This window comes from Berghia stephanieae, chromosome 1 (assembly GCF_034508935.2).
Source record: "Berghia stephanieae isolate SIO BIC M18660-M18661 chromosome 1, UCSD_Bste_1.3, whole genome shotgun sequence".
Taxonomy (NCBI): domain Eukaryota; kingdom Metazoa; phylum Mollusca; class Gastropoda; order Nudibranchia; family Aeolidiidae; genus Berghia; species Berghia stephanieae.
Window position 1 is genome coordinate 131,222,673 of NC_088360.1, and position 25,481 is coordinate 131,248,153.

Sequence of the window (25,481 nt, forward strand, 5' to 3'; positions counted from 1 at the left end):
ATTCCGATCGACGACGTAAATAGGAGCCGTAGTTGATGTGGTACCATGTCGCAGTGTAGCATGGAAGATGCCCAACACAGGAATGTGTGAAGGAGAGCCGTATGCTGAAATTCGTTTGGATGATGTTTGTAGCATCTGTTTGGGATTTAACTTGTCAAAGTCAACCTTTGCTAAGAGATTGATCGTAGCACCTGAGTCAGCAAGAAACTGAAATTCATGGTCTCCTATCGAGACAGCGAAGTGAGGAAGGTTACTTCCCTTGTTTGTGGCAAACACGTATTCTGTATCATTGTAATTGTACGTGTCGGTGGTGTTGAGACGATTGACTGGAGTGTCCGAGTCTGAGTCTGAATTTATGACATGGACGCAACGCCTTAGGTTGTGACTTTGACCTTGTCTTCTGTCTGAGTCTGAATTTATGACGTGGACGCGACGCCTTAGGTTGTGACTTTGACCTTGTCTTCTGGAATGAGATTGCGATTGAGATGGCTGGTCTTGATGACGTGTTGTAGTAGATTTGCATACCGAGGCAAAATGATGCAGTTTGTTACATGCACGACATGTTTTGTTTCGAGCGGGACAGTGGTTTTGACCTCCAATGTGTGGCCATTCACCTCCACAATTGTTGCATTTGCCATGATGATGACGTTGATTGCGGGGTAGGGTAGATCGTTGTCTTTGATTATTGTGATTTTGACCGAAGTTCGTATTGATTGCGTTTACAGGAGAATCTGATGCCATGAGCTTTGCCTGGACTGTGGTTAGTTGCATGGTGCGGGCATAAGTCAGAAGGTCAGCCAAACTAATATCTGGACTGGATAAACCTTTTTCACGTACTTTTTGCGATTTACATCCTGATATTAGCTGCGATTTAATTTCGGCATCCGCGTCGTGGAACTGACAAGTGAGAGATAACTGTTTCAGTTCTGCGTAGAATTCCTCGATGTTATCAGATGACTGGTGTGTATGTCGAAAAACATATCGTTGGTATTCCCTATTGCTTTGTGGGCTAAAATGGTTGGTGATTGTATCACAAAGTTTTGAAAAGTGTGTCTCATTGCCTCTCGGAGTTAGTTATTCTTCAGTGAAGGTATCAACGATGTCATTGAGTTCGTCACCGGCAAAGGTGAGTAGCAGCGCTTTTTGTCTTTCAACGGACTCTATTCCATAGCCAACAAACAAGTTTTTCAAACGAGAGACCCACTTCTGCCATCTTACAGCTCGACCTGCTGATGCACAGTCGAATGTTGGGTAGGTAGGCAAGCCTAGAGAAGCCATTGTTTACAAACACGATTGTGATGAACTATAGGTTAAGCATTTGATAAAATACTCTATTTGAAGTAGTAAATACTTGCGTGGATGTACCCTCTCGTCGCCAATGTAATGTTTGAATGGGTATTAAATGATAATTTAATAATGCAAAGATGGATGGATGAAGATTAAAGTTTATTGATAAGCATGATACAGAGTTGGTTGCTGCTTGCCGGCAGGATACAAAGATAACCAAAAAAACAGGAAGTGAAAGTAGAAGACTGGAAGTATTGAAAGTGAAAGTAAATTGTAAAACAGGGGATGTAATTCATTAAATTAATTACTTGGAAACATTACACCAATATACCAGTGCTTCATTTTCTGATGTTATAGAGAGCTAAACTAAAATCCCTAAACTCAGGACTTTGGGCTGTACAGTCGGTATATCTGTTCTACATTGTAACTATTCTTTCAGGCATGTAAGAAATAAATGACTTGCCACACGATTTACACTCTTCAAATATCTCTACTATTAAGAATTAAGGTCAGTAATATTGTGTACATGAAATTACCTTCTCACTTACTAGAACCAGTAACAACCTCACTGTGGGATATCTGCATTTTCATTGGACGTTTATATTTTACCTCTTAGCAGGATTTTGTTAGCCAGTCATCAATTGTATTCCTTTTTTTTTTTTTAGACTGAGTGTCACCGACATTGATATTTCGGTTTAACCATCCTGGTAAAATTTGACATTATACGAGTTCATTTTCTAATGTTAAAGAGAGAAAACAAGTTTTTGACCTGTACTGTCAAATATCTGTTCTACATTGTGACTGTTTTATCTCATAGATATAAGAAATAAATGAATTGCCACATGATTTAGGCTTTTCAATTATCTCTACTATAAAGGTCAGTAATTTGTGTATGAAATTTCCTACTTACTTATGTACGTACTAGATAGACCCTTTAATTTAACAAGCTGAGCTCTCGCCCTTTAGTCTTGTGCCATAGCATCAGAATTGGACATATTGTGGGTGACTGTAAAAGGAATTGCTGATGCTTGGATTTGATGGGACGAAGGTGTGTCAGAGGTTTGCATACAAACAGGATGTGTTATAATTAATTGAGCTTTTATATAGCGCAATATCCACTATATGTGCTCAAAGCGCTTTACAAGGGGTCCCTGGTCAACAGCAACATTTAACGTGTAGGACGGGACATGTGTTGAATTCCTAGTCAAAAGATAGCATTCACTTGTATTGCTTGATGTTAATCATGTTCACTATCTTTACAAAGGTCCCATAGTGGGCAGGGAGGCACTTACTGTGTCTTCTATCCCCCTATATCTGTTTTCCAACATGCTGTCTGTCTTTGTCTTGGAATGAGATTACTCGGTTTAGCCCTGACTGGGAGGGAAACAGTCAAATGCATAGCTCGAGTTTTGGAAGATGATATTTTTTTTTTTTAATTCAATGATCTCTCTGTAATATGTTGAAATAGATTTTGTTTTACATACAGTGTATAAACTATATGATTTGTAAACATTTGAATGTGTTCCTCTTAGTGGGATCCTGTGCTTGTGTCTGGATAAGACTTGATGAGGTAATCTCAAACAAAGTACTTTGATAGTGTACTCTTGGAGTCTACACCTGTTTCCTATTTGAACTAATTCCCCTTTCTCTTACCTTTTCTGGGGTGCTTTAATTGTAATTCTAGAACTTTTTATTATCCCATTTTCTTCCTGTTTACTGGTGCTGATATGACTTAAATATGTTGCAAGCGCCGTAAAACCCTAGAAAACAAAAACAAACACTATCTGTACAAAGGTGGTCATGTGGATAAAATGGCATCTCCCTGATGTTCCTATCGACCTACTATTGATATAGTCTTCTCTATTATCTAGTCTCTTTTCCCACTATAAAATCCTTCACACGTTTTCAGATTTTCCTCTTGTTTATTTTGATGCTTTGTTTAGTTGTGTCAAGAGGTCTTGTTGAGTGTAGAAGATTCAATAATAATGCAAATTATTTGTAATGTTCCCAAACCTTTAGAATCAACTCTAGGCGTACAATCAAAAGCAACTTGATGTACATAATTTACTGGTTAAAATTGATTTCTAAAATGAATGGGAACAAAAAGATCCAAAATGCTTCTTCATTGATGATACTATTGTTCTGACTTGTATCAACAGGCAAGAGGGATCTAACATGTGAAATTCAACTGTTTTCTAAATCCATCTTCTGGGTAAGATTTTTGACCTCTCGTTGTGGGCAGGAGGTCACTTGCTGTGTCTTCTATCCCTCTATATCTGTTTTCTGATTTTGCGTTCTGTCATTGTCTTGGAATGAGATTACCTGAGTTTTCTCCTAGCCCTTGCCGTAGTCCTTGGCTGTGAGGGAAACAATCAAATGTATAATAAGAGTTTTTGGGGAGATGACATTTTTTTCCTTATAAATTATCTCTGTTTTGTACTGCTACATCTTTTGTTTTGAATGTATAGTGATTTGTAGGCATTTGAATGGATTCCTCTTAGTGGGATCCTGTGCTTGTGTCTGGCTGAGACTTTTAGGTTATATCAAACTAAGTACACTGATACTTACTGATAGTGTGCTCTTGGAATCTATATATGTTCCGTATTTGAACAATCCCCCTTTGTTTTACTTTTTCTCATTTGCTTCCTTTTTACTGGCGCTCGCTGAAATGACCTAAATGTGGGTTAAGTGCCATAAAACCCTTAAAAACAAACCAAAAAAAAAAAAAAGACTCTGGGTGGGGTTCCTACCTCCCATAGTGGGCAGGGAGGTACTTATTGTCTTCTATCCCCCTATATCTGTTTTCCAACTTGCATTCTGTCTTTGTCTTAGAATGGGATTGCTTGGTTTTGTCCTGGCCCTGGTCGGGGTCCTGGCTGGGGGGGAAACAGTCAAATGCATAGTTATTGTATTGGAGGTGATATTTTTTTCCTTGTAAATCATCTCTCTGTTATGTATTATTATATTTGTTATAATTTATAATGTAAGCATTTGAGTGTGTTCCTCTTAGTGGGGGCCGTGCTTGTGTCCGGATGAGACTTATTGGTGATCTCAAACTAAGAACATTGATGGTATACTCTTGGAATCTACATCTGATCCCTATATGTTCTCAGTTCCCCTTTGTCTTACTTTTTCTTGGGTGCTTTAATTGTAATTCTATAACTTTTTACTATCCCATTTTCTTCCTTTTTACTGGCGCTGATATAACCTAAATGTGTTGCAAGCGCCGTAAAACCCTTAAAAACACACACACAAAAAAGACTCTCCAAGATAATCATCCCAGACAAATGGCTTATAGTTTTAATTAAGCTATGTTTTGTAACAAAGCCTTCTCTTGTGCTGGGCCACTCTTTTTGAATGCAATCATCTGATGAGGTATTGGAAATTTTACTTACTTACTTATGCCCGTCACTCCTAGTGGAGCATAGGCCATCGACAACAGTCCTCCATCTTCCTCTGTCCTGGGCCATCTTCTCCAACTCTCCCCAGGTGTGTCCCATCCTCTTCATGTCCGCCTCCAGGTCTCGCTGCCAGGTGTTTCTAGGCCGCCCTCTCTTCCGTTTTCCCTGGGGGTTCCATCTCAGCGCCTGCCTAGCGGTGTTATTGGTTGGCTTCCTCAGGGTGTGCCCAATCCATCTCCATCGGCGGCGTCTGATTTCGTCTTCTGCTGGCATTTGAGATGTTCTCTGCCACAGGTCTGCGTTGTTGATCCTGTCTGGCCAGTGAATCTTGAGGATCCTTCTGAGGCAGCTATTGATGAAGGTCTGTACTTTTCCGGTGGTGGTCTTCGTGGTCCTCCAGGTCTCCGCTCCATACAAAAGGACTGACTTGACATTTGAATTGAAGAGTCTTATTTTGGTTCGGGTTGACACCACCTTGGAGCTCCAGATGTTTTTAAGCTGCAAGTATGCTACCCTCGCCTTGCCAATTCTTGCCTTTACGTCTGCATCTGTGCCACCCTGTTTATCTAATATGCTGCCTAAATACGTGAAGTGGTCAACCTCATCCAGTTCGCTCTCGTGCAGTTTGATTGGTTCTTTACTATTTGTGTTTATTTTGAGGACCTTTGTTTTACCCTCATGGGCCCTGAGTCCGATTTGTGATGACTTTGCTGTTATCTCTGTTGTCTTGTCCTGCATTTGTTGGTGATTGTGGGACAGCAAGGCCAAGTCATCTGCAAAGTCCAAATCTTCGAGCTGGTCGAACAATGTCCACTGAATCCCATTTCTCCTACCTGCCACTGCTGACCTCATTGTCCAGTCAATCGCCAAAAGGAAGAGAAAGGGTGACAGAAGACATCCCTGTCTGACTCCAGTGTTCACATTGAAGCTATCTGTCAGTTGTCCCCCATGGATTACTCGACAGGTCACTCCCTCGTAGGAACTTTGGATCAGGCTGACTATTTTTGTTGGAACCCCATAGTGGCGGAGTATTTTCCATAAGGTTTCTCGGTCCACGCTGTCAAACGCTTTTTCATAATCAACGAAGTTGATGTACAACGGGAATTCCACTCCAATGATTGCTCAATTATGATGCGTAGGGTTGCAATTTGGTCGACACATGATCTATTCCTGCGGAAGCCAGCCTGTTGGTCGCGAAGGAGGGGGTCAACAGCACTTTTAATTCTCTCCAAGATTATTCTATTAAAGACTTTTCCTGGCACTGACAGAAGCGTTATTCCTCGGTAGTTGTTGCAATTGCTGAGGTCGCCTTTCTTAGGCAGTTTGACGAGGTACCCTTCCTTCCACTCTGTTGGTACTTCTTCCTCCTCCCAGATCTTCTTGAAGAGAGGATAAAGCATTTCTGTGGTCGTTTTTAAGTCCGTCTTTAAAGCTTCTGCGGAATGTTGTCTGGCCCAGCTGCCTTGCCATTCTTCAATAGTTTGATAGCGTTCCTGATCTCCTCTTTAGTCGGGTGTCTACAGTTGATGTCAAGGTCTGTATCAGCTGGGTTGATGTTTGGGGCGTTCGACGGAGCTGGTCTGTTCAGAAGCTCTTCAAAGTGAAGAGCCCATCTATTTAGTTGCTGTTCCTTTCCCAGGATGGTGTTTCCTTCTTTGTCTTTGACTGGTCGCTCGGGCCTATTGTTTTTCCCCGACAGTTTCTTTGATATGTCATACAGCTGGTAGGCTGTTCGGAGCAGGAGATGGTTGAGGAACTGGAGGGTGTTGTCGAAGCTCGGCGGGTTAGCATCCGCCGCGGCGACAGCACAATCCAGACCAACACCTGGATCCTGACTTGACAGCCCGAGACCCCCGTCGAGAATAAGAATTGAATACCTCGACTTGGAGGTTCGGCCTTACGTCCCGAACCCCATGAGATGTTTTAACTGCCACCGGTACGGCCATACGAAAACAAACTGCCGCCGTAAAGCTACATGCCCCCGCTGCGGCAAAGAAGACCACAATGAGGAAAACTGCAAAGTGGACCCTTGTTGTCTGAACTGCCAAGGCAAGCATGCAGCACATTCGAAAGATTGTCCTAAGTGGCAAGAAGAAAAGGCAATCTTGACATACAGAGCCACTTACGGCGGTACGTTTGCTCAGGCAAAAGCAGTGATCTGCCCCCCTCGGCAGGTCGCTGCTTCTGCCAAGAGTTATGCAGAAGTTGCCAGGGCTGCTGGTAATAACCAAAACAGCCATGGCAAAATCGCACAGACTAGAAAAGACAGTCCTCAAAAGAAAAAGCCATCAAGACCTAAAAACAAGGTCGCAAATGTGTCAAAAAATCTTTTTGACACATTGGAGGTTCAAGATGTGGAACCTGCAGCCCCCTCCACATCCACCTCCAAGGCGACCTCCACCCCCCCTCCTTCCCCAAACAAAAAAATTCTCCCCCTCATGGCCGTGGATGTTGGACCCACCCCCCATCTCCATTCCCGTGAGCCCTCTCTATCCCCCAAAAACAAAACTCCACCCCTTCCCAGAATATGGAGCCACCAACACCAGTCGGGGGATCCACAAATCCCCCTGAGGGGCCTCAAAGCCCCAAAAAATCTAAGAACCCAGAGGGACCTAAAAATCCCAAGGGTTCAAAAAAACTCAGCCCTAAAAAAACCGAGAGGCCCTCCACAGGGCCTCCTTCTCCTATGGAAGTCTCTCCTCCTAGGAGAATAAAAGTAAAAGGGTTGAAGGCAGGCATACTGCCTAACCTCCCCACAAAAAATTAGGATACCTAGTCAGACAAGATTAATTTCCTGGAACATCAGAGGGATCAGATCAAATAGAACAGAATTGGACCTCCTCCTCCAGAGGAATCCTGATGTAGTCTGTCTGCAGGAAACAAAATTACCAGCAGACGACTACACAGTAAAAGGATATACGGCCAATCATCTGATTCACTCTGATGGCCAGATAGCGTGTGGGGGAGTTTCAATTCTCACGAAGAAGAGCACCCCCCACCGCTTGATACCAATGAAAACAAATCTACAGGCAATAGCAGTGAGAGTGACATTGCACAGACCAATCACCATCTGCTCTGTGTACATCCCACCAGATCATCGCCTCCAGTCTGCCGAGCTAGAGGGAGTTCTAAACCAACTCCCCCCTCCCTATGTGATAATGGGAGATTTCAATGCTCACAGTCCTCTCTGGGGAAACACAGACACAAACCAGAGGGGAAAGGCAGTGGAGGCTTTCATAATGAAAATGGATGTATACTTGGCAAACGGTCTCGAGGCAACACGGGTAAATATTCACAATCTTACCACGTCTGCCATCGATCTCACTTTCTGTGATCCTACATTAGCTCCAGAGCTCTCCTGGACTGTGATCGATGACGATCACGGTTCTGACCATTTTCCGGTCTGCCTCGACATCACCCCGACTTCAAGGGCCCCACAGCCCAAACGTTGGAGTGTTCGGCGAGCAGATTGGGAAACTTTCTCACAGGAGTGTCACAGACTCCTTACGACAGAGGTGGACAGCTATGACAAATTCAAAAATATTTTAACAAATATCTGCAGCTCGACAATACCAACAACCTCTGGTAGACCGAGAAAACACAATCCCTGGTTTACAGAGGAATGTCGAGCGGCCCTACGGGAGAAGAAAAAAGCATACAGGAAAGCGATGAGATTCCCAATCCCTGAGAATTTCACAACATTTAGGAAATTACGAGCAAAGTGTAGGAAGATCTTCCGAGAAAACAAACGGAGATCCTTCCAAAACTTTGTCTCCAAAATAAATAGCCAGACACCCCTAAATAGGGTGTGGAAGATGTTACGGAAACTGAAGGGATCTGATAGTGATTCACTAAATCACTTGACACGTCCCGATGGATCCGTGGCTGAAACAGAACAAGACATTGCCAACACTCTGGCCGAGAGGCTGGCGCACAGCTCCTCGTCTGCACACCACACACCACAATTTCTGCGCCATAAACAAAACGCAGAAAACACACCAATAAACTTTACATCTACAAACACCGAAGACTACAACAAACCATTTACACTTGAGGAGTTGGGTGCCTGCCTCCGTGACACAAATGTCACAGCACCGGGTCCTGACAACATCAGTTATGAAATACTCCGACATCTTCCACAAGATAGTCTGTTGTCCTTTTGAATATCTATAACAAGATATGGACAACACAGACTTTTCCACTAGTGGGAATCTGGCCACTGTGATTCCAATCCCAAAACCTGGAAAGACCATTCGGACGCTTCAACTACCGACCAATCTCCCTCACCAGCTGCCTATGCAAGCTGATGGAGAAAATGGTCAACAAGCGTCTGATGTTCTACTTGGAACACAACAACTCCCTCTCCGACCTCCAATGTGGCTTTCGAAAGAACAGATCAACGTTGATCACCTTGTTCGACTAGAGAGCTTCATTCGTGAGGCCTTTGCCAAAGGTGAGCACTTGGTACAATCTTCATTGACCTTGAGAAGGCCTTTGACACAACTTGGAAATTCGGAATCCTCAAAGATCTGCACAACTTGGTCTCGAGGAAACCTTCCAATGTTTGTCAGAGCATTTTTAAACAACAGATCCTTTCAGGTCAAAGCAGATCCACCTTTTCTGATCCATTTGATCAGGAAGAGGGAGTTCCACAGGGTAGCATTCTGTCTCCCATTCTGTTTGAGATTAAAATAAACTCAATAGTGAATGCAATGAGACAGAATGTTGACTGTTCCTTATATGTTGATGACTTTCTTGTATGCTATCGAAGTAAATCGAGTATGGACACCATTGAGAGACAGGTTTACAACTATAAAAACTAACATGTCCGAAAGGAAATGGATCTACAGATCCTGGGTCGAGAGGGTAAACTTCAATGTTGAACAAATTTAAAACAAATTTCAGTCAAAGCAGATCCCTCTGACCATCTGATCGATGGGTCTCACGGGCTCCGCTCTCCTCAACTATATGTGAGGAGATGACAAGAATTGATGTTCAAGTCACTCGTAAGCTCATGCGAAATGTCGTGAGAAGGCGACTAAAAGAGGATACCATTCTGGTATCTGGATGGTAACCAACGAAATAAACAACAAACCCGACCCTGGTCTCGGTCCTCAACTGAGAGGAAAAGATTGAGCACCGAAGCCATGCGTTCTAGAAGGACTAAGAGCCATTCGTTGTGTACACAAAACCACCGACTGGGAAATGGCTGCCCACAGACCCATACCCCAGCCCTTTTTATGAGAATGGCTTCATTCACCCATTTTGCTATTTTTCTTGTCCTGGCAATCATCCCCAAACTTTTTCTCCCCCCAAATCCCAAGAACGTAGTATATAAAAGATGTTTTGAGGAATGACGGTTTCAGTTTAAAGAGAGCAAGGGAAGGCGATGGCATAGCACAAATCCCACCCCCTTTTACCATATTTGAGCTATGATTTCCATTCCATACCCCATTTCCCCAATGATTCCAAATTTCCCTTCCTTATCAAAATTGAGTTGCCAGGACAGAGAGAGAGAAAGAACGGAGGAAAACAAGCCTTCTTAACTGTCTTCTATCCCCCAGTATCTCTATACCCTGTACCGTTGAAATAGGTTCAACGAGGAGATATTCCTTTCCAAATCCTGCACAGCAGGCACCTTTCTGCTGAGGGTGCGCAGTTCCGAGAGGACCCCGATAAGGAGGAGCTATTGATCCTGGAGGCTGAGGGGGGTTCACCTTGCGAGGTGTTTCTACCCCAACACTCCTCTTTGGCTTGACGCTTCTCTAAAGACGGGTGGGTAGCCTACCTTGTAGATGGCCCGAGCTACCCAACGCAGAGATGCCAAATCTATTTTTTGGCACTCCCCTCCATTTAGGCAAAGAGATTGGAAGGACTAGATTTAAAACCATATCTAGTTCCTGTCCCCCATGAAATTTCTTTTTAATCATGGTTTGTCATCTCTGAATCAGCAGTCAGTCTTTGTGCAACGCAAAGATTAGGGTCAATCCGAGAGAAAGGCCTGGAGGCGGGACGTCCCCCAACTCCACCCCTCGAGTCCTTTTTTTTTTTTTCCCCCCAAGGACCATGGAAGGACAAGAGGAGGCCAGACTTGAGGAGTATAGCTTCGTGAGTGCCTTACCCCCCAAGTGTGGGACTGAGCCGTGCTAGTGGGCACAATATAGCCGGGTTGAATAAAAATTTATATATATCATGGCCAAAAATATGAAAAACTCTCCCCTTAAAGCCCCACCCCAGACAGGTAAAAAACGAAAGATAACTGCCCCGATGACTCTTGATGACTTACCAGGAATGGCAACCCCAAAATTCTCGCCGTTCCTGGTAATTCAACCGAATGAGGAAAACATCAAACTGAACACTTTGAGTATCTTCACCATCAGCAAGGCACTCAAAGCAAATGGCGCCGGTACACCAAAGGCAGTGAACAGGAACAACTCTGGCACTTTAATGATACAAGTGCAGGGTCGACAAGAGAGTGAGAACCTCTTGAAATGTACCAGATTCTCTGACATCCCAGTCACCGTTGAGGCTCACAGGAGCCTCAATAGGTCAAAAGGTGTCATAAGAAGCAGAGATCTGGTAGGCTGTTCGGAGCAGGAGATGGTTGAGGAACTGGAGGGTGTTGTCGAAGCTCGGCGGGTTAGCATCCGCCGCGGCGACAGCACAATCCAGACCAACACCTGGATCCTGACTTTTGACAGCCCGAGACCCCCGTCGAGAATAAGAATTGAATACCTCGACTTGGAGGTTCGGCCTTACGTCCCGAACCCCATGAGATGTTTTAACTGCCACCGGTACGGCCATACGAAAACAAACTGCCGCCGTAAAGCTACATGCCCCCGCTGCGGCAAAGAAGACCACAATGAGGAAAACTGCAAAGTGGACCCTTGTTGTCTGAACTGCCAAGGCAAGCATGCAGCACATTCGAAAGATTGTCCTAAGTGGCAAGAAGAAAAGGCAATCTTGACATACAGAGCCACTTACGGCGGTACGTTTGCTCAGGCAAAAGCAGTGATCTGCCCCCCTCGGCAGGTCGCTGCTTCTGCCAAGAGTTATGCAGAAGTTGCCAGGGCTGCTGGTAATAACCAAAACAGCCATGGCAAAATCACACAGACTAGAAAAGACAGTCCTCAAAAGAAAAAGCCATCAAGACCTAAAAACAAGGTCGCAAATGTGTCAAAAAATCTTTTTGACACATTGGAGGTTCAAGATGTGGAACCTGCAGCCCCCTCCACATCCACCTCCAAGGCGACCTCCACCCCCCCTCCTTCCCCAAACAAAAAAATTCTCCCCCTCATGGGCGTGGATGTTGGACCCACCCCCCATCTCCATTCCCGTGAGCCCTCTCTATCCCCCCAAAAACAAAACTCCACCCCTTCCCAGAATATGGAGCCACCAACACCAGTCGGGGGATCCACAAATCCCCCTGAGGGGCCTCAAAGCCCCAAAAAATCTAAGAACCCAGAGGGACCTAAAAATCCCAAGGGTTCAAAAAAACTCAGCCCTAAAAAAACCGAGAGGCCCTCCACAGGGCCTCCTTCTCCTATGGAAGTCTCTCCTCCTAGGAGAATAAAAGTAAAAGGGTTGAAGGCAGGCATACTGCCTAACCTCCCCACAAAAAATTAGGATACCTAGTCAGACAAGATTAATTTCCTGGAACATCAGAGGGATCAGATCGAATAGAACAGAATTGGACCTCCTCCTCCAGAGGAATCCTGATGTAGTCTGTCTGCAGGAAACAAAATTACCAGCAGACGACTACACAGTAAAAGGATATACGGCCAATCATCTGATTCACTCTGATGGCCAGATAGCGTGTGGGGGAGTTTCAATTCTCACGAAGAAGAGCACCCCCCACCGCTTGATACTAATGAAAACAAATCTACAGGCAATAGCAGTGAGAGTGACATTGCACAGACCAATCACCATCTGCTCTGTGTACATCCCACCAGATCATCGCCTCCAGTCTGCCGAGCTAGAGGGAGTTCTAAACCAACTCCCCCCTCCCTATGTGATAATGGGAGATTTCAATGCTCACAGTCCTCTCTGGGGAAACACAGACACAAACCAGAGGGGAAAGGCAGTGGAGGCTTTCATAATGAAAATGGATGTATACTTGGCAAACGGTCTCGAGGCAACACGGGTAAATATTCACAATCTTACCACGTCTGCCATCGATCTCACTTTCTGTGATCCTACATTAGCTCCAGATCTCTCCTGGACTGTGATCGATGACGATCACGGTTCTGACCATTTTCCAGTCTGCCTCGACATCACCCCGACTTCAAGGGCCCCACAGCCCAAACGTTGGAGTGTACGGCGAGCAGATTGGGAAACTTTCTCACAGGAGTGTCACAGACTCCTTACGACAGAGGTGGACAGCTATGACAAATTCAAAAATATTTTAACAAATATCTGCAGCTCGACAATACCAACAACCTCTGGTAGACCGAGAAAACACAATCCCTGGTTTTCAGAGGAATGTCGAGCGGCCCTACGGGAGAAGAAAAAAGCATACAGGAAAGCGATGAGATTCCCAATCCCTGAGAATTTCGCAACATTTAGGAAACTACGAGCAAAGTGTAGGAAGATCTTCCGAGAAAACAAACGGAGATCCTTCCAAAACTTTGTCTCAAAAATAAATAGCCAGACACCCCTGAATAGGGTGTGGAAGATGTTACGGAAACTGAAGGGATCCGATAGTGATTCACTAAATCACTTGACACGTCCCGATGGATCCGTGGCTGAAACAGAACAAGAAATTGCCAACACTCTGGCCGAGAGGCTGGCGCACAGCTCCTCGTCTGCACACCACACACCACAATTTCTGCGCCATAAACAAAACGCAGAAAACACACCAATAAACTTTACATCTACAAACACTGAAGACTACAACAAACCATTTACACTTGAGGAGTTGGGTGCCTGCCTCCGTGACACAAATGTCACAGCACCGGGTCCTGACAACATCAGTTATGAAATACTCCGACATCTTCCACAAGATAGTCTGGTTGTCCTTTTGAATATCTATAACAAGATATGGACAACACAGACTTTTCCACCTAGTTGGAATCTGGCCACCGTGATTCCAATCCCAAAACCTGGGAAAGACCATTCGGACGCTTCAAACTACCGACCAATCTCCCTCACCAGCTGCCTATGCAAGCTGATGGAGAAAATGGTCAACAAGCGTCTGATGTTCTACTTGGAACACAACAACTCCCTCTCCGACCTCCAATGTGGCTTTCGAAAGAACAGATCAACTGTTGATCACCTTGTTCGACTAGAGAGCTTCATTCGTGAGGCCTTTGCCAAAGGTGAGCACTTGGTAGCAATCTTCTTTGACCTTGAGAAGGCCTTTGACACAACTTGGAAATTCGGAATCCTCAAAGATCTGCACAATCTTGGTCTACGAGGAAACCTTCCAATGTTTGTCAGAGCATTTTTAAACAACAGATCCTTTCAGGTCAAAGCAGGATCCACCTTTTCTGATCCATTTGATCAGGAAGAGGGAGTTCCACAGGGTAGCATTCTGTCTCCCATTCTGTTTGAGATTAAAATAAACTCAATAGTGAATGCAATGAGACAGAATGTTGACTGTTCCTTATATGTTGATGACTTTCTTGTATGCTATCGAAGTAAATCGAGTATGGACACCATTGAGAGACAGTTACAACTCCAACTAAACAAACTGTCGGAGTGGGCAAATCTCAATGGTTTCTCCTTCTCCCCATCAAAAACAGTAGCTGTCCACTTCTGCCGAAAACGCACCTGCATTAGACAGCCTGACCTTTATCTCAACAATTCCAGAATTGAGGTAAAGAACGAAGCCCGATTCCTGGGTTTGATCTTTGATAGGAAACTAAATTTCCTCGCCCATATCAAAGATCTCAGACTGCGATGCATGAAAGCAATGAGAATAATGAGAGTTCTGTCGAGCATGGAATGGGGTTCGGACACAAACACTCTTCTAAAGATATACCGAACCCTTATTCGATCAAAACTGGACTACGCATCTTTTGTATACGGCTCTGCAAAACCATCCTACTTAGGCATGCTGGACCCAATTCATCATCAGGGACTGCGCTTGGCACTCGGGGCTTTCCGCACTTCTCCAGTGGCAAGCCTTTATGCTGAGGCAGATGAGCCACCTCTCCATCTCAGGAGGAAAAAACTGGCTCTCCAGTATGTTACTAAGGTCACATCGCTGCACGACAACCCAGCACACAAACATGTACACTACACGGATAGGACACTAGAAGAAAAATTTCGCAAGCACCCAAAAATGACACCACCATTAGGTTGCAGAATAAAAAAAGACATCGCAGACATGAACATCAGTCTAGATAGGATACATCCATACGTCCAGGCAAAGACACCACCATGGTCCATACATAGACCAAACATAAATTTGGACCTAACAAAACTGGAAAAATCACAAACAGACCCACATATTTACAAAAACACTAAAAGCAATATTACAAACATACAAAAACCATACTCACATATTTACGGATGGTTCAAAGAGCGCAGATGCAGTAGGATGTGCCTATCACTCATCGGAAGGCACAGGATCACTTCGCCTGGATAGAAATGTTTCGATCTTTACAGCGGAATCGAGAGCAATCCTAAATGCTCTCCGTTTGGCTGAGAGATCGAATAAAAATAAATTCTTGATCTTGTCTGACTCGCTGTCCGTACTTAAGGGGATCTCAAATTTTTATTGCACCGATCCAAGACTCATAAGTATCTTGGAAGGTGCAAATAAATTATTTATTAAGAAAAAGAAAGTTAGTTTTCTCTGGGTACCTAGTCATGTGGGTATCCAGGGGAACGAAGAAGCGGATCGACTGGCAAAAGAGGCGGTGAGCCAAGAATTACAAGAGGGCAGTAAAATCCCACACGCGGATTTAAAGATCAATATAAAAAAAACATGTCCGAAAGGAATGGGAACGATCCTGGAGTCGAGATGTACATAACAAATTAAAACAAATTAAAAGTGACCTCGGCCCCAGACCCAACTCGGGGCTAAAAAGAAGAGACGAGGTAAAAATAACTCGACTCCGGATCGGACATACTGCCCTCACTCACCGTTTCCTTCTGGAGAGGGATGAAAAACCCCTCTGCAGAAGATGTAACTGTGACCTGACAGTTCAACACATTTTAATTGAATGTACAGAATTAGAACAGATAAGGTCACAACATTATGATAACAGAGACTTGAAGTCTCTGTTCCAGTCGGTCGATCCGCTTACAATTTTAAAGTATCTGCAGGAATGTGAACTCCTGCAGAAATTGTAAATAGATATTTTTACTTAACAAACATGTAACTATTATGATTTTATAAAGATTTTATTACAACAGTACACGTTTTCATCAGCTGTGGCCCCTCGGGGCCGATAAAAGATTGATGAAAGACAGAAACGGGCGCTTAAATGACCTAAATAGTGTCGAAAGCGCCGTTAAACACCTAAAAACAAAAAACAAAAACAAAAGTAACCTCGGCCCCAGACCCAACTCGGGGCTAAAAAGAAGAGACGAGGTAAAAATAACTCGACTCCGGATCGGACATACTGCCCTCACTCACCGTTTCCTTCTGGAGAGGGATGAAAAACCCCTCTGCAGAACATGTAACTGTGACCTGACAGTTCAACACATTTTAATTGAATGTACAGAATTAGAACAGATAAGGTCACAACATTATGATAACAGAGACTTGAAGTCCCTGTTCCAGTCGGTCGATCCGCTTACAATTTTAAAGTATCTGCAGGAATGTGAACTCCTGCAGAAATTGTAAATAGATATTTTTATTTAACAAACATGTAACTATTATGATTTTATAAAGATTTTATTACAACAGTACACGTTTTGATCAGCTATGGCCCCTCAGGGCCGATAAAAGATTGATAAAAGACAGAAACGGGCGCTTAAATGACCTAAATAGTGTCGAAAGCGCCGTTAAACACTTAAAAACAAACAAACAAACTGTCGGAGTGGGCAAATCTCAATGGTTTCTCCTTCTCCCCATCAAAAACAGTAGCTGTCCACTTCTGCCGAAAACGCACCTGCATTAGACAGCCTGACCTTTATCTCAACAATTCCAGAATTGAGGTAAAGGACGAAGCCCGATTCCTGGGTTTGATCTTTGATAGGAAACTAAATTTCCTCGCCCATATCAAAGATCTCAGACTGCGATGCATGAAAGCAATGAGAATAATGAGAGTTCTGTCGAGCATGGAATGGGGTTCGGACACAAACACTCTTCTAAAGATATACCGAACCCTTATTCGATCAAAACTGGACTACGCATCTTTTGTATACGGCTCTGCAAAACCATCCTACTTAGGCATGCTGGACCCAATTCATCATCAGGGACTGCGCTTGGCACTCGGGGCTTTCCGCACTTCTCCAGTGGCAAGCCTTTATGCTGAGGCAGATGAGCCACCTCTCCATCTCAGGAGGAAAAAACTGGCTCTCCAGTATGTTACTAAGGTCACATCGCTGCACGACAACCCAGCACACAAACATGTACACTACACGGATAGGACACTAGAAGAAAAATTTCGCAAGCACCCAAAAATGACACCACCATTAGGTTGCAGAATAAAAAAAGACATCGCAGACATGAACATCAGTCTAGATAGGATACATCCATACGTCCAGGCAAAGACACCACCATGGTCCATACATAGACCAAACATAAATTTGGACCTAACAAAACTGGAAAAATCACAAACAGACCCACATATTTACAAACAGACACTAAAAGCAATATTACAAACATACAAAAACCATACTCACATATTTACGGATGGTTCAAAGAGCGCAGATGCAGTAGGATGTGCCTATCACTCATTGGAAGGCACAGGATCACTTCGCCTGGATAGAAATGTTTCGATCTTTACAGCGGAATCGAGAGCAATCCTAAATGCTCTCCGTTTGGCTGAGAGATCGAATAAAAATAAATTCTTGATCTTGTCTGACTCGCTGTCCGTACTTAAGGGGATCTCAAATTTTTATTGCACCGATCCAAGACTCATAAGTATCTTGGAAGGTGCAAATAAATTATTTATTAAGAAAAAGAAAGTTAGTTTTCTCTGGGTACCTAGTCATGTGGGTATCCAGGGGAACGAAGAAGCGGATCGACTGGCAAAAGAGGCGGTGAGCCAAGAATTACAAGAGGGCAGTAAAATCCCACACGCGGATTTAAAGATCAATATAAAAAAACATGTCCGAAAGGAATGGGAACGATCCTGGAGTCGAGATGTACATAACAAATTAAAACAAATTAAAAGTGACCTCGGCCCCAGACCCAACTCGGGGCTAAAAAGAAGAGACGAGGTAAAAATAACTCGACTCCGGATCGGACATACTGCCCTCACTCACCGTTTCCTTCTGGAGAGGGATGAAAAACCCCTCTGCAGAAGATGTAACTGTGACCTGACAGTTCAACACATTTCAATTGAATGTACAGAATTAGAACAGATAAGGTCACAACATTATGATAACAGAGACTTGAAGTCTCTGTTCCAGTCGGTCGATCCGCTTACAATTTTAAAGTATCTGCAGGAATGTGAACTCCTGCAGAAATTGTAAATAGATATTTTTACTTAACAAACATGTAACTATTATGATTTTATAAAGATTTTATTACAACAGTACACGTTTTGATCAGCTGTGGCCCCTCGGGGCCGATAAAAGATTGATGAAAGACAGAAACGGGCGCTTAAATGACCTAAATAGTGTCGAAAGCGCCGTTAAACACCTAAAAACAAACAAACAAACAGCTGTTTCATGTTGTTGCTGGCTGCTGCTTTCTCTGCTTCTTCCGCCAGGCTGTCAATGTATTTGCGCTTATCTGTTCTTGCACTCCTCTTAACTTCTCTGTTGGCTTCTATGAAGTCTTTCTGTGCCTTTGCCTTTGTGGCTCTTGTCCGGCAATTGTTTATGACTGCCTTCTTTTGCTTCCTTGTCTGGATCTTTTGCAGTGTTTTGGCTGAAATCCATTCCTTATGGTGGTGTCTCATCGGCCCAAGCACTTCCTGACAGGTTGTCTTGTGTCCTTCTTTCACTTTCTGCCAATCATCTTCCACACTGCTCTCTTCCAAAAACTGATCTTTTAATACTTTATACATATTGGTGAGAGTCAGACTGAATTTTCCTCGGGTATCTGGATCTTTCAACAAATTGACATTGTACTTCTCTCTTTTCGTTGCTTCCATCCAATTTCTCTTCAGTTTTAATTTCAACCTTGCTACAACCAGGTGGTGGTCCGATGCAACGTCTGCTCCTCTTTTCACCCGTACATCCATCAGGGACCTTCTGAATTTCTTAGCTATGCAGATGTGGTCAATTTGGTTTTCGGTAACAAGGTCGGGTGATACCCATGTAGCCTTATGTATTCTTCTGTGGGGGAAAGTGCTACCTCCAATGATCAGGTTATTCATAGCACAGAATTTCTCCCCATTCTCGTTCATTACTCCCAGTCCATGTTTTCCCATCACTTCCTCGAACCCTGTATTATCTGTCCCTATCTTTGCGTTAATGTCACCCATGAGAATGTTCACATCTTTCTCTGGATACTTGGCCAGGACATTCTGCAATCTGTTGTAAAACCTGTCTTTTACCTCTTCGTCATGTTCATTTGTTGGTGCATAACACTGTATTATATTCATTGTTCTGAAGGAAGCTCCGATAATTCGCGGTCCATGTGCTTCCCATCCTAACAGGGCCTGCTGTGCAGATTTTGACAGCATGAGTGCCACACCTTCTGTGTGTGGAGCGTTCTCTTCTTCGTGCCCGGAATACAGTAAGAGCTCTCCTGTGATCAGTTTCTTCTGCCCTGACTGGGTCCAACGGGTCTCACCGATTCCAAGCAGTGTGAGGTTGTAGCTTTTCATTTCTGCTGCTACTTGGTTGGTTTTTCCCGTCTCATACATGGTCCTCACATTCCATGTTCCGACGTTGATGGTTCTGGTCGAAAGAAGGAAAGTCGGCCTTGTAGCTTCCTCTCGGCTTTCACTGCAAAGCGTCATGTGTCGCAAAGACCCTTCCTCTCCCAGAACAGTAGTAGTTGGGTTTTCTTTCGTCGACGTTTCTGTAGCGGCTTGTGTTTTCCAGGGTGGAGTTGCTGGCCCTACGCCTAACCCTCCTCCTTTCTCATCCGGGCTTGGGACCGGCAATGGCGGAGTTATTGGAAATTTTGATATTCAGGAAATGTCTGAACACCAGGTTGTTAGGAAAGACTTATTTATGGTGTTATTGTTGTTATATTTATTTAAAAATGATAATAAATAAAATTCCCTTTATTTATCCCTTTCGGGAAATTTGTCTTTTGGGAATAACCCAGGTATCAGCCGCAGTGCAGCACAGCAAAGTGAGCTAGGGCAAGGTGACTTGTTCAAGGTCACACTGCGCAACGGGTGATCGAACTCCGTGCCTTTTGGGTATGAAGTAAACGCCAGTCGGCTGAGCCACACTTGCCCTTTTATCACTGTTCAAGTTTGTTGATATGTGAAACGTCACAAAGCATTATTTATAATACTCTTTATAATTTCATTTGCTTAATTTTTTTATATTTATTTTCAGTTCAAGATTTCCATTTTGAGATTTTTTACAATTCGAAATTAAGATTAAGATAAATTTTACAACTGAGTCACATTCAGATGAAAGAACTGCCAGGTAGGTAGTGCCAAGTACTGCCGTTTGTGATTTATAAGTTCAAAATGCTCATATATTACTGGTTTATTTGTTTGTTTTGTTTTTTTTTTGTTGTTGTTTTTTTTTTTTTTGGGGGGGGGGGGTGTTTGCAATATAAATATCTGGGTGGGGTTCCTGACCTCCCATAGTGGGCAGGGAGGTGCATACTGTCTTCTATCTTCCTATATCTGTTTTCCAATATGCTTTCTGTCTTTGTCTTGGAATGAGATTACTTGGTTTTATCCTGGCCCTGACTGGGAGGAAAACAATCAAGTGTATAGTTAGTTTTGGGAGATGATATTTTTTCCCCTTATTCATCTCTCTGTAATGCACTGTATTATTTTTCCTTTTACATATGTATGATTTGTAAACATTTGAGTGTGTTCCTTTTGGTGGGGACCTGTGCTTGTGTCTGGATGAGACTTTTAAGTGATCTCAAACTAAGTACTTTGATTAGTGTGCTCTTGGAATTGACATTTGTTCCCTATTTGAATTTGAACCAATTCCCTTTGTCTCCCTTATTCTTGGGTGCTTTAATTATAATTCAAGAACTTTTTAATATGTCTTTTTTTATCTTCCTTTTTACTGGCACTGATATGACCTAAATGTTGCAAGCGCCGTAAAACCCTTAAAAACGAACAAACAAACAATAATATAAAATTTGTTACTGGCCTATGAAGTAGGAAAAGAAGAAATGTTATCAATGCCTGTTTTAAAGTCTTCATTGTTTGCTTACATTAATCATTCAATTTGTTTTTCATCGAATAACACAAAATAATTACATACCATATTTTCACTTGTGGGTTTTTTTTTTGTTATTGACTGAAAATGATTTTGAGCCCGAAACGTTCTATGTTTGGTATTTTGTTCTTTTTGAAAGCTGTTATTTTCATTTTTTAATTATTTTTTTTTACAGTCCACCGCCTCTAGCAGTTTTGTATCATATAATTTTACTTGTAGTTTGTAGTTAATTTTCTTCCATTAGAAATAAAGGGTCTGGGTGGGGATCCTGACCTCCCATAGCGGGAATGGAGGTAGGTACATAGTCTTCTATCCCCTTATATCTGTTTTCCAACATGCTTTCTGTCTTTGTCTTGGAATGAGATTACTTGGTTTTTCTTGGCCCTGGTCGGAGTCCTGGCTGGAAGGGAAACAGTCAAATGCATGGTTCTTGTTTTCGGAGATGATATTTTTTTCCTTGTAAATCATCTCTTTGTTATGTATTTATAATGTAAGCATTTGAGTGTATTCCTCTTTGTTGGATTTTGTGCTTGTGTCCAGATGAGACTGAAAGGTGATCTCTAACTAAGTACATTGGTGGTATGCTCTTGGAATCTACATCTGATCCCTATTTGTTCCCAGTTCACCTTTGTCTTACTTTCTCTTCGGTGCTTTAATTGTAATTCTAGATCTTTTTATTATCCCATTTTCTTCCTTTTTACTGGCGCTGATATAACCTAAATGTGTTGCAAGCGCCGTAAAACCCTTAAAAACACACACACAAAAAAGACTCTCCAAGATAATCATCCCAGACAAATGGCTTATAGTTTTAATTAAGCTATGTTTTGTAACAAAGCCTTCTCTTGTGCTGGGCCACTCTTTTTGAATGCAATCATCTGATGAGGTATTGGGAATTTTGATATTCAGGAAATGTCTGAACACCAGGTTGTTAGGAAAGACTTATTTATGGTGTTATTGTTGTTATATTTATTTAAAAATGATAATAAATAAAATTCCCTTTATTTATCCCTTTCGGGAAATTTGTCTTTTGGGAATAACCCAGGTATCAGCCGCAGTGCAGCACAGCAAAGTGAGCTAGGGCAAGGTGACTTGTTCAAGGTCACACTGCGCAACGGGTGATCGAACTCCGTGCCTTTTGGGTATGAAGTAAACGCCAGTCGGCTGAGCCACACTTGCCCTTTTATCACTGTTCAAGTTTGTTGATATGTGAAACGTCACAAAGCATTATTTATAATACTCTTTATAATTTCATTTGCTTAATTTTTTATATTTATTTTCAGTTCAAGATTTCCATTTTGAGATTTTTTACAATTCGAAATTAAGATTAAGATAAATTTTACAACTGAGTCACATTCAGATGAAAGAACTGCCAGGTAGGTAGTGCCAAGTACTGCCGTTTGTTATTTATAAGTTCAAAATGCTCATATATTACTGGTTTATTTGTTTGTTTTGTTTTTTTTGTTGTTGTTTTTTTTTTTTTTTTTTGGGGGGGGGGGGGGTGTTGCAATATAAATATCTGGGTGGGGTTCCTGACCTCCCATAGTGGGCAGGGAGGTACATACTGTCTTCTATCCCCCTATATCTGTTTTCCAATATGCTTTCTGTCTTTGTCTTGGAATGAGATTACTTGGTTTTATCCTGGCCTTGGCTGGGAGGAAAACAATCAAGTGTATAGTTAGTTTTGGGAGATGATATTTTTTCCCCTTATTCATCTCTCTGTAATGCACTGTATTATTTTTCCTTTTACATATGTATGATTTGTAAACATTTGAGTGTGTTCCTTTTGTGGTGGGGACCTGTGCTTGTGTCTGGATGAGACTTTTAAGTGATCTCAAAACTAAGTACTTTGATTAGTGTGACTCTTGGAATTGACATTTGTCCTATTTGAATTTAACCAATTCCCTTTGCTCTTATTCTTGGGTGCTTTAATTATAATTCAAGAACTTTTTAATATGTCTTTTTTATCTTCCTTTTTACTGGCACTGATATGACCTAAATGTTGCAAGCGCCGTAAAACCCTTAAAAACGAACAAACAAACAATAATATAAAATTTGTTACTGGCCTATGAAGTAGGAAAAGAAGAAATGTTATCAATGCCTGTTTTAAAGTCTTCATTGTTTGCTTACATTAATCATTCAATTTGTTTTTCATCGAATAACACAAAATAATTACATACCATCTTTTCACTTTTGAGTTTTTTTGTGTGGGTTTTTTTTTTTGTTATTGACTGAAAATGATTTTGAGCCCGAAACGTTCTATGTTTGGTATTTTGTTCTTTTTGAAAGCTGTTATTTTCATTTTTTAATTATTTTTTTTTACAGTCCACCGCCTCTAGCAGTTTTGTATCATATAATTTTACTTGTAGTTTGTAGTTAATTTTCTTCCATTAGAAATAAAGGGTCTGGGTGGGGATCCTGACCTCCCATAGCGGGCAGGGAGGTAGGTACATAGTCTTCTATCCCCTTATATCTGTTTTCCAACATGCTTTCTGTCTTTGTCTTGGAATGAGATTACTTGGTTTTTTCTTGGCCCTGGTCGGAGTCCTGGCTGGAAGGGAAACAGTCAAATGCATGGTTATTGTTTTCGGAGATGATATTTTTTTCCTTGTAAATCATCTCTCTGTTATGTATTTATAATGTAAGCATTTGAGTGTATTCCTCTTTGTTGGATTTTGTGCTTGTGTCCAGATGAGACTGAAAGGTGATCTCAAACTAAGTACATTGGTGGTATGCTCTTGGAATCTACATCTGATCCCTAGTTGTTCCCAGTTCACCTTTGTCTTTGTCTTACTTTCTCTTCGGTGCTTTAATTGTAATTCTAGATCTTTTTACTATCCCATTTTCTTCCTTTTTACTGGCGCTGATATAACCTAAATGTGTTGCAAGCCCCGTAAAACCCTTAAAAACAAACATACATTGTCTGGCACTGGCCGGAGTCCTAGCTGGGAGGGAAACAGTCAAATGCAGTTATTGTTTTGGGAGATATTTTTGTCCTTGTAAATCATCTCTCTGTTATGAATTTATAATGTAAGCATTTGAGTGTATTCCTCTTTGTTGGATTTTGTGCTTGTGTCCAGATGAGACTTATAGGTGGTCTCAAACTAAGTACTTTGATAGTGTGCTCTTGGAATCTACATCTGATCTCTATTTGTTCCCAGTTCCCCTATGTCTCACTTTTTCTTAGGTGCTTTAGTTCCCCTTTGTCTTACTGTCTCTTGGGTGCTCAATTTAATTGTAATTTTAGAACTTTTTACCATCCCATTTTCTTCCTTTTTACTGGCGCTGATATAACCTAAATGTGTTACAAGCGCCGTAAAACCCTTAAAAACAAAACTAACATTTCTATAAGTTTAGTTTTCAGGGTGCTCTACTGTCATTGTTGCTTGTTCTCTACTGTAGAATGTTTGATATTAGAATAATTGCTAGGTTAAGGATATAAATGCACAGAAGGAAAAAAAGAACTTTACAAAGTCCTTTTAGAGAATTTGATGAATGCGACTGAGAAACGATGCAATGAATAAATTTTTAGAACCCCCCCGCCCCCAATATTATGATCTGGACGTGCTCCATCAGCTCCAATCACCAAACTGTTGCACTTATCCCATTTATTGTCATGAATGAATGTCTTACAGTCAGAAAAAAATTGTTGAATTGAAGAAATATATGAATGTATTTCAATGCATGTATTTTTATTGGTAGTTCTATTATTTCTCCATTCCTGCCATTTTGGGGCCAAAGCCATTTACATTGATTTTGAATTTATTTACATACATTTCATTTCCAGCCTTTGTTGTTTTTTATTTATTTGTTTTCTTTTTATTTCTTGGGTTAAAGTGACCTAAAATAATTCATACGAATTTCATTCACTTCGTATATGATTTATATTTACATATTTTAATAGATTTTATTGTTGAGTGGAATTTTTTTTTCAATATCAAAATAATGTATGTAGTACAGAGCAACGTGAATGGTGGCCAATAAAAATATCCTAATTGATTATCTATTTGTTTTATGAACTTTTCATTGCATCCAAGGTCCAATACTAATATAGAAAGTATGCGCTTGGCAAAGAAGTTCACAACATTGCCATCTGGAAGTATAACTGGCCAACACACAAAACTGTGTGTAACCATGATTGTTTATAGTCTGGTTAATAGTTTAGTGAGAATTACTCATAAACGTGATGGCAAAAAAACAATAACAAAGACCTGAGTGACGTCAACTTTGACCTATCTATAGAAGTCATTGTCGCTCAATCAACAGGGATTTTTGTTGGGGTTTTTTTACCTTCCTTGGCGGAGAGGTCACTTTTTGCTGTCTTCTATTTCCATGTTGCTTTCTGCCTTTGGAGGG

At 42.0% G+C, this 25,481-nt stretch overlaps 1 protein-coding gene across 1 annotated transcript; it reads right to left on the reverse strand.

Moving 5' to 3' along the window:
• Window positions 1-1,446: 1,446 nt before the first annotated feature.
• On the reverse strand, window positions 1,447-19,723 carry LOC144962911 (uncharacterized). The gene is given in 6 exon segments (XM_078896312.1): window positions 1,447-1,532; window positions 3,610-3,644; window positions 4,768-5,788; window positions 5,791-6,123; window positions 6,156-6,523; window positions 18,474-19,723. Coding segments are annotated over 6 exon segments (3,093 nt in total).
• Window positions 19,724-25,481: the final 5,758 nt, after the last annotated feature.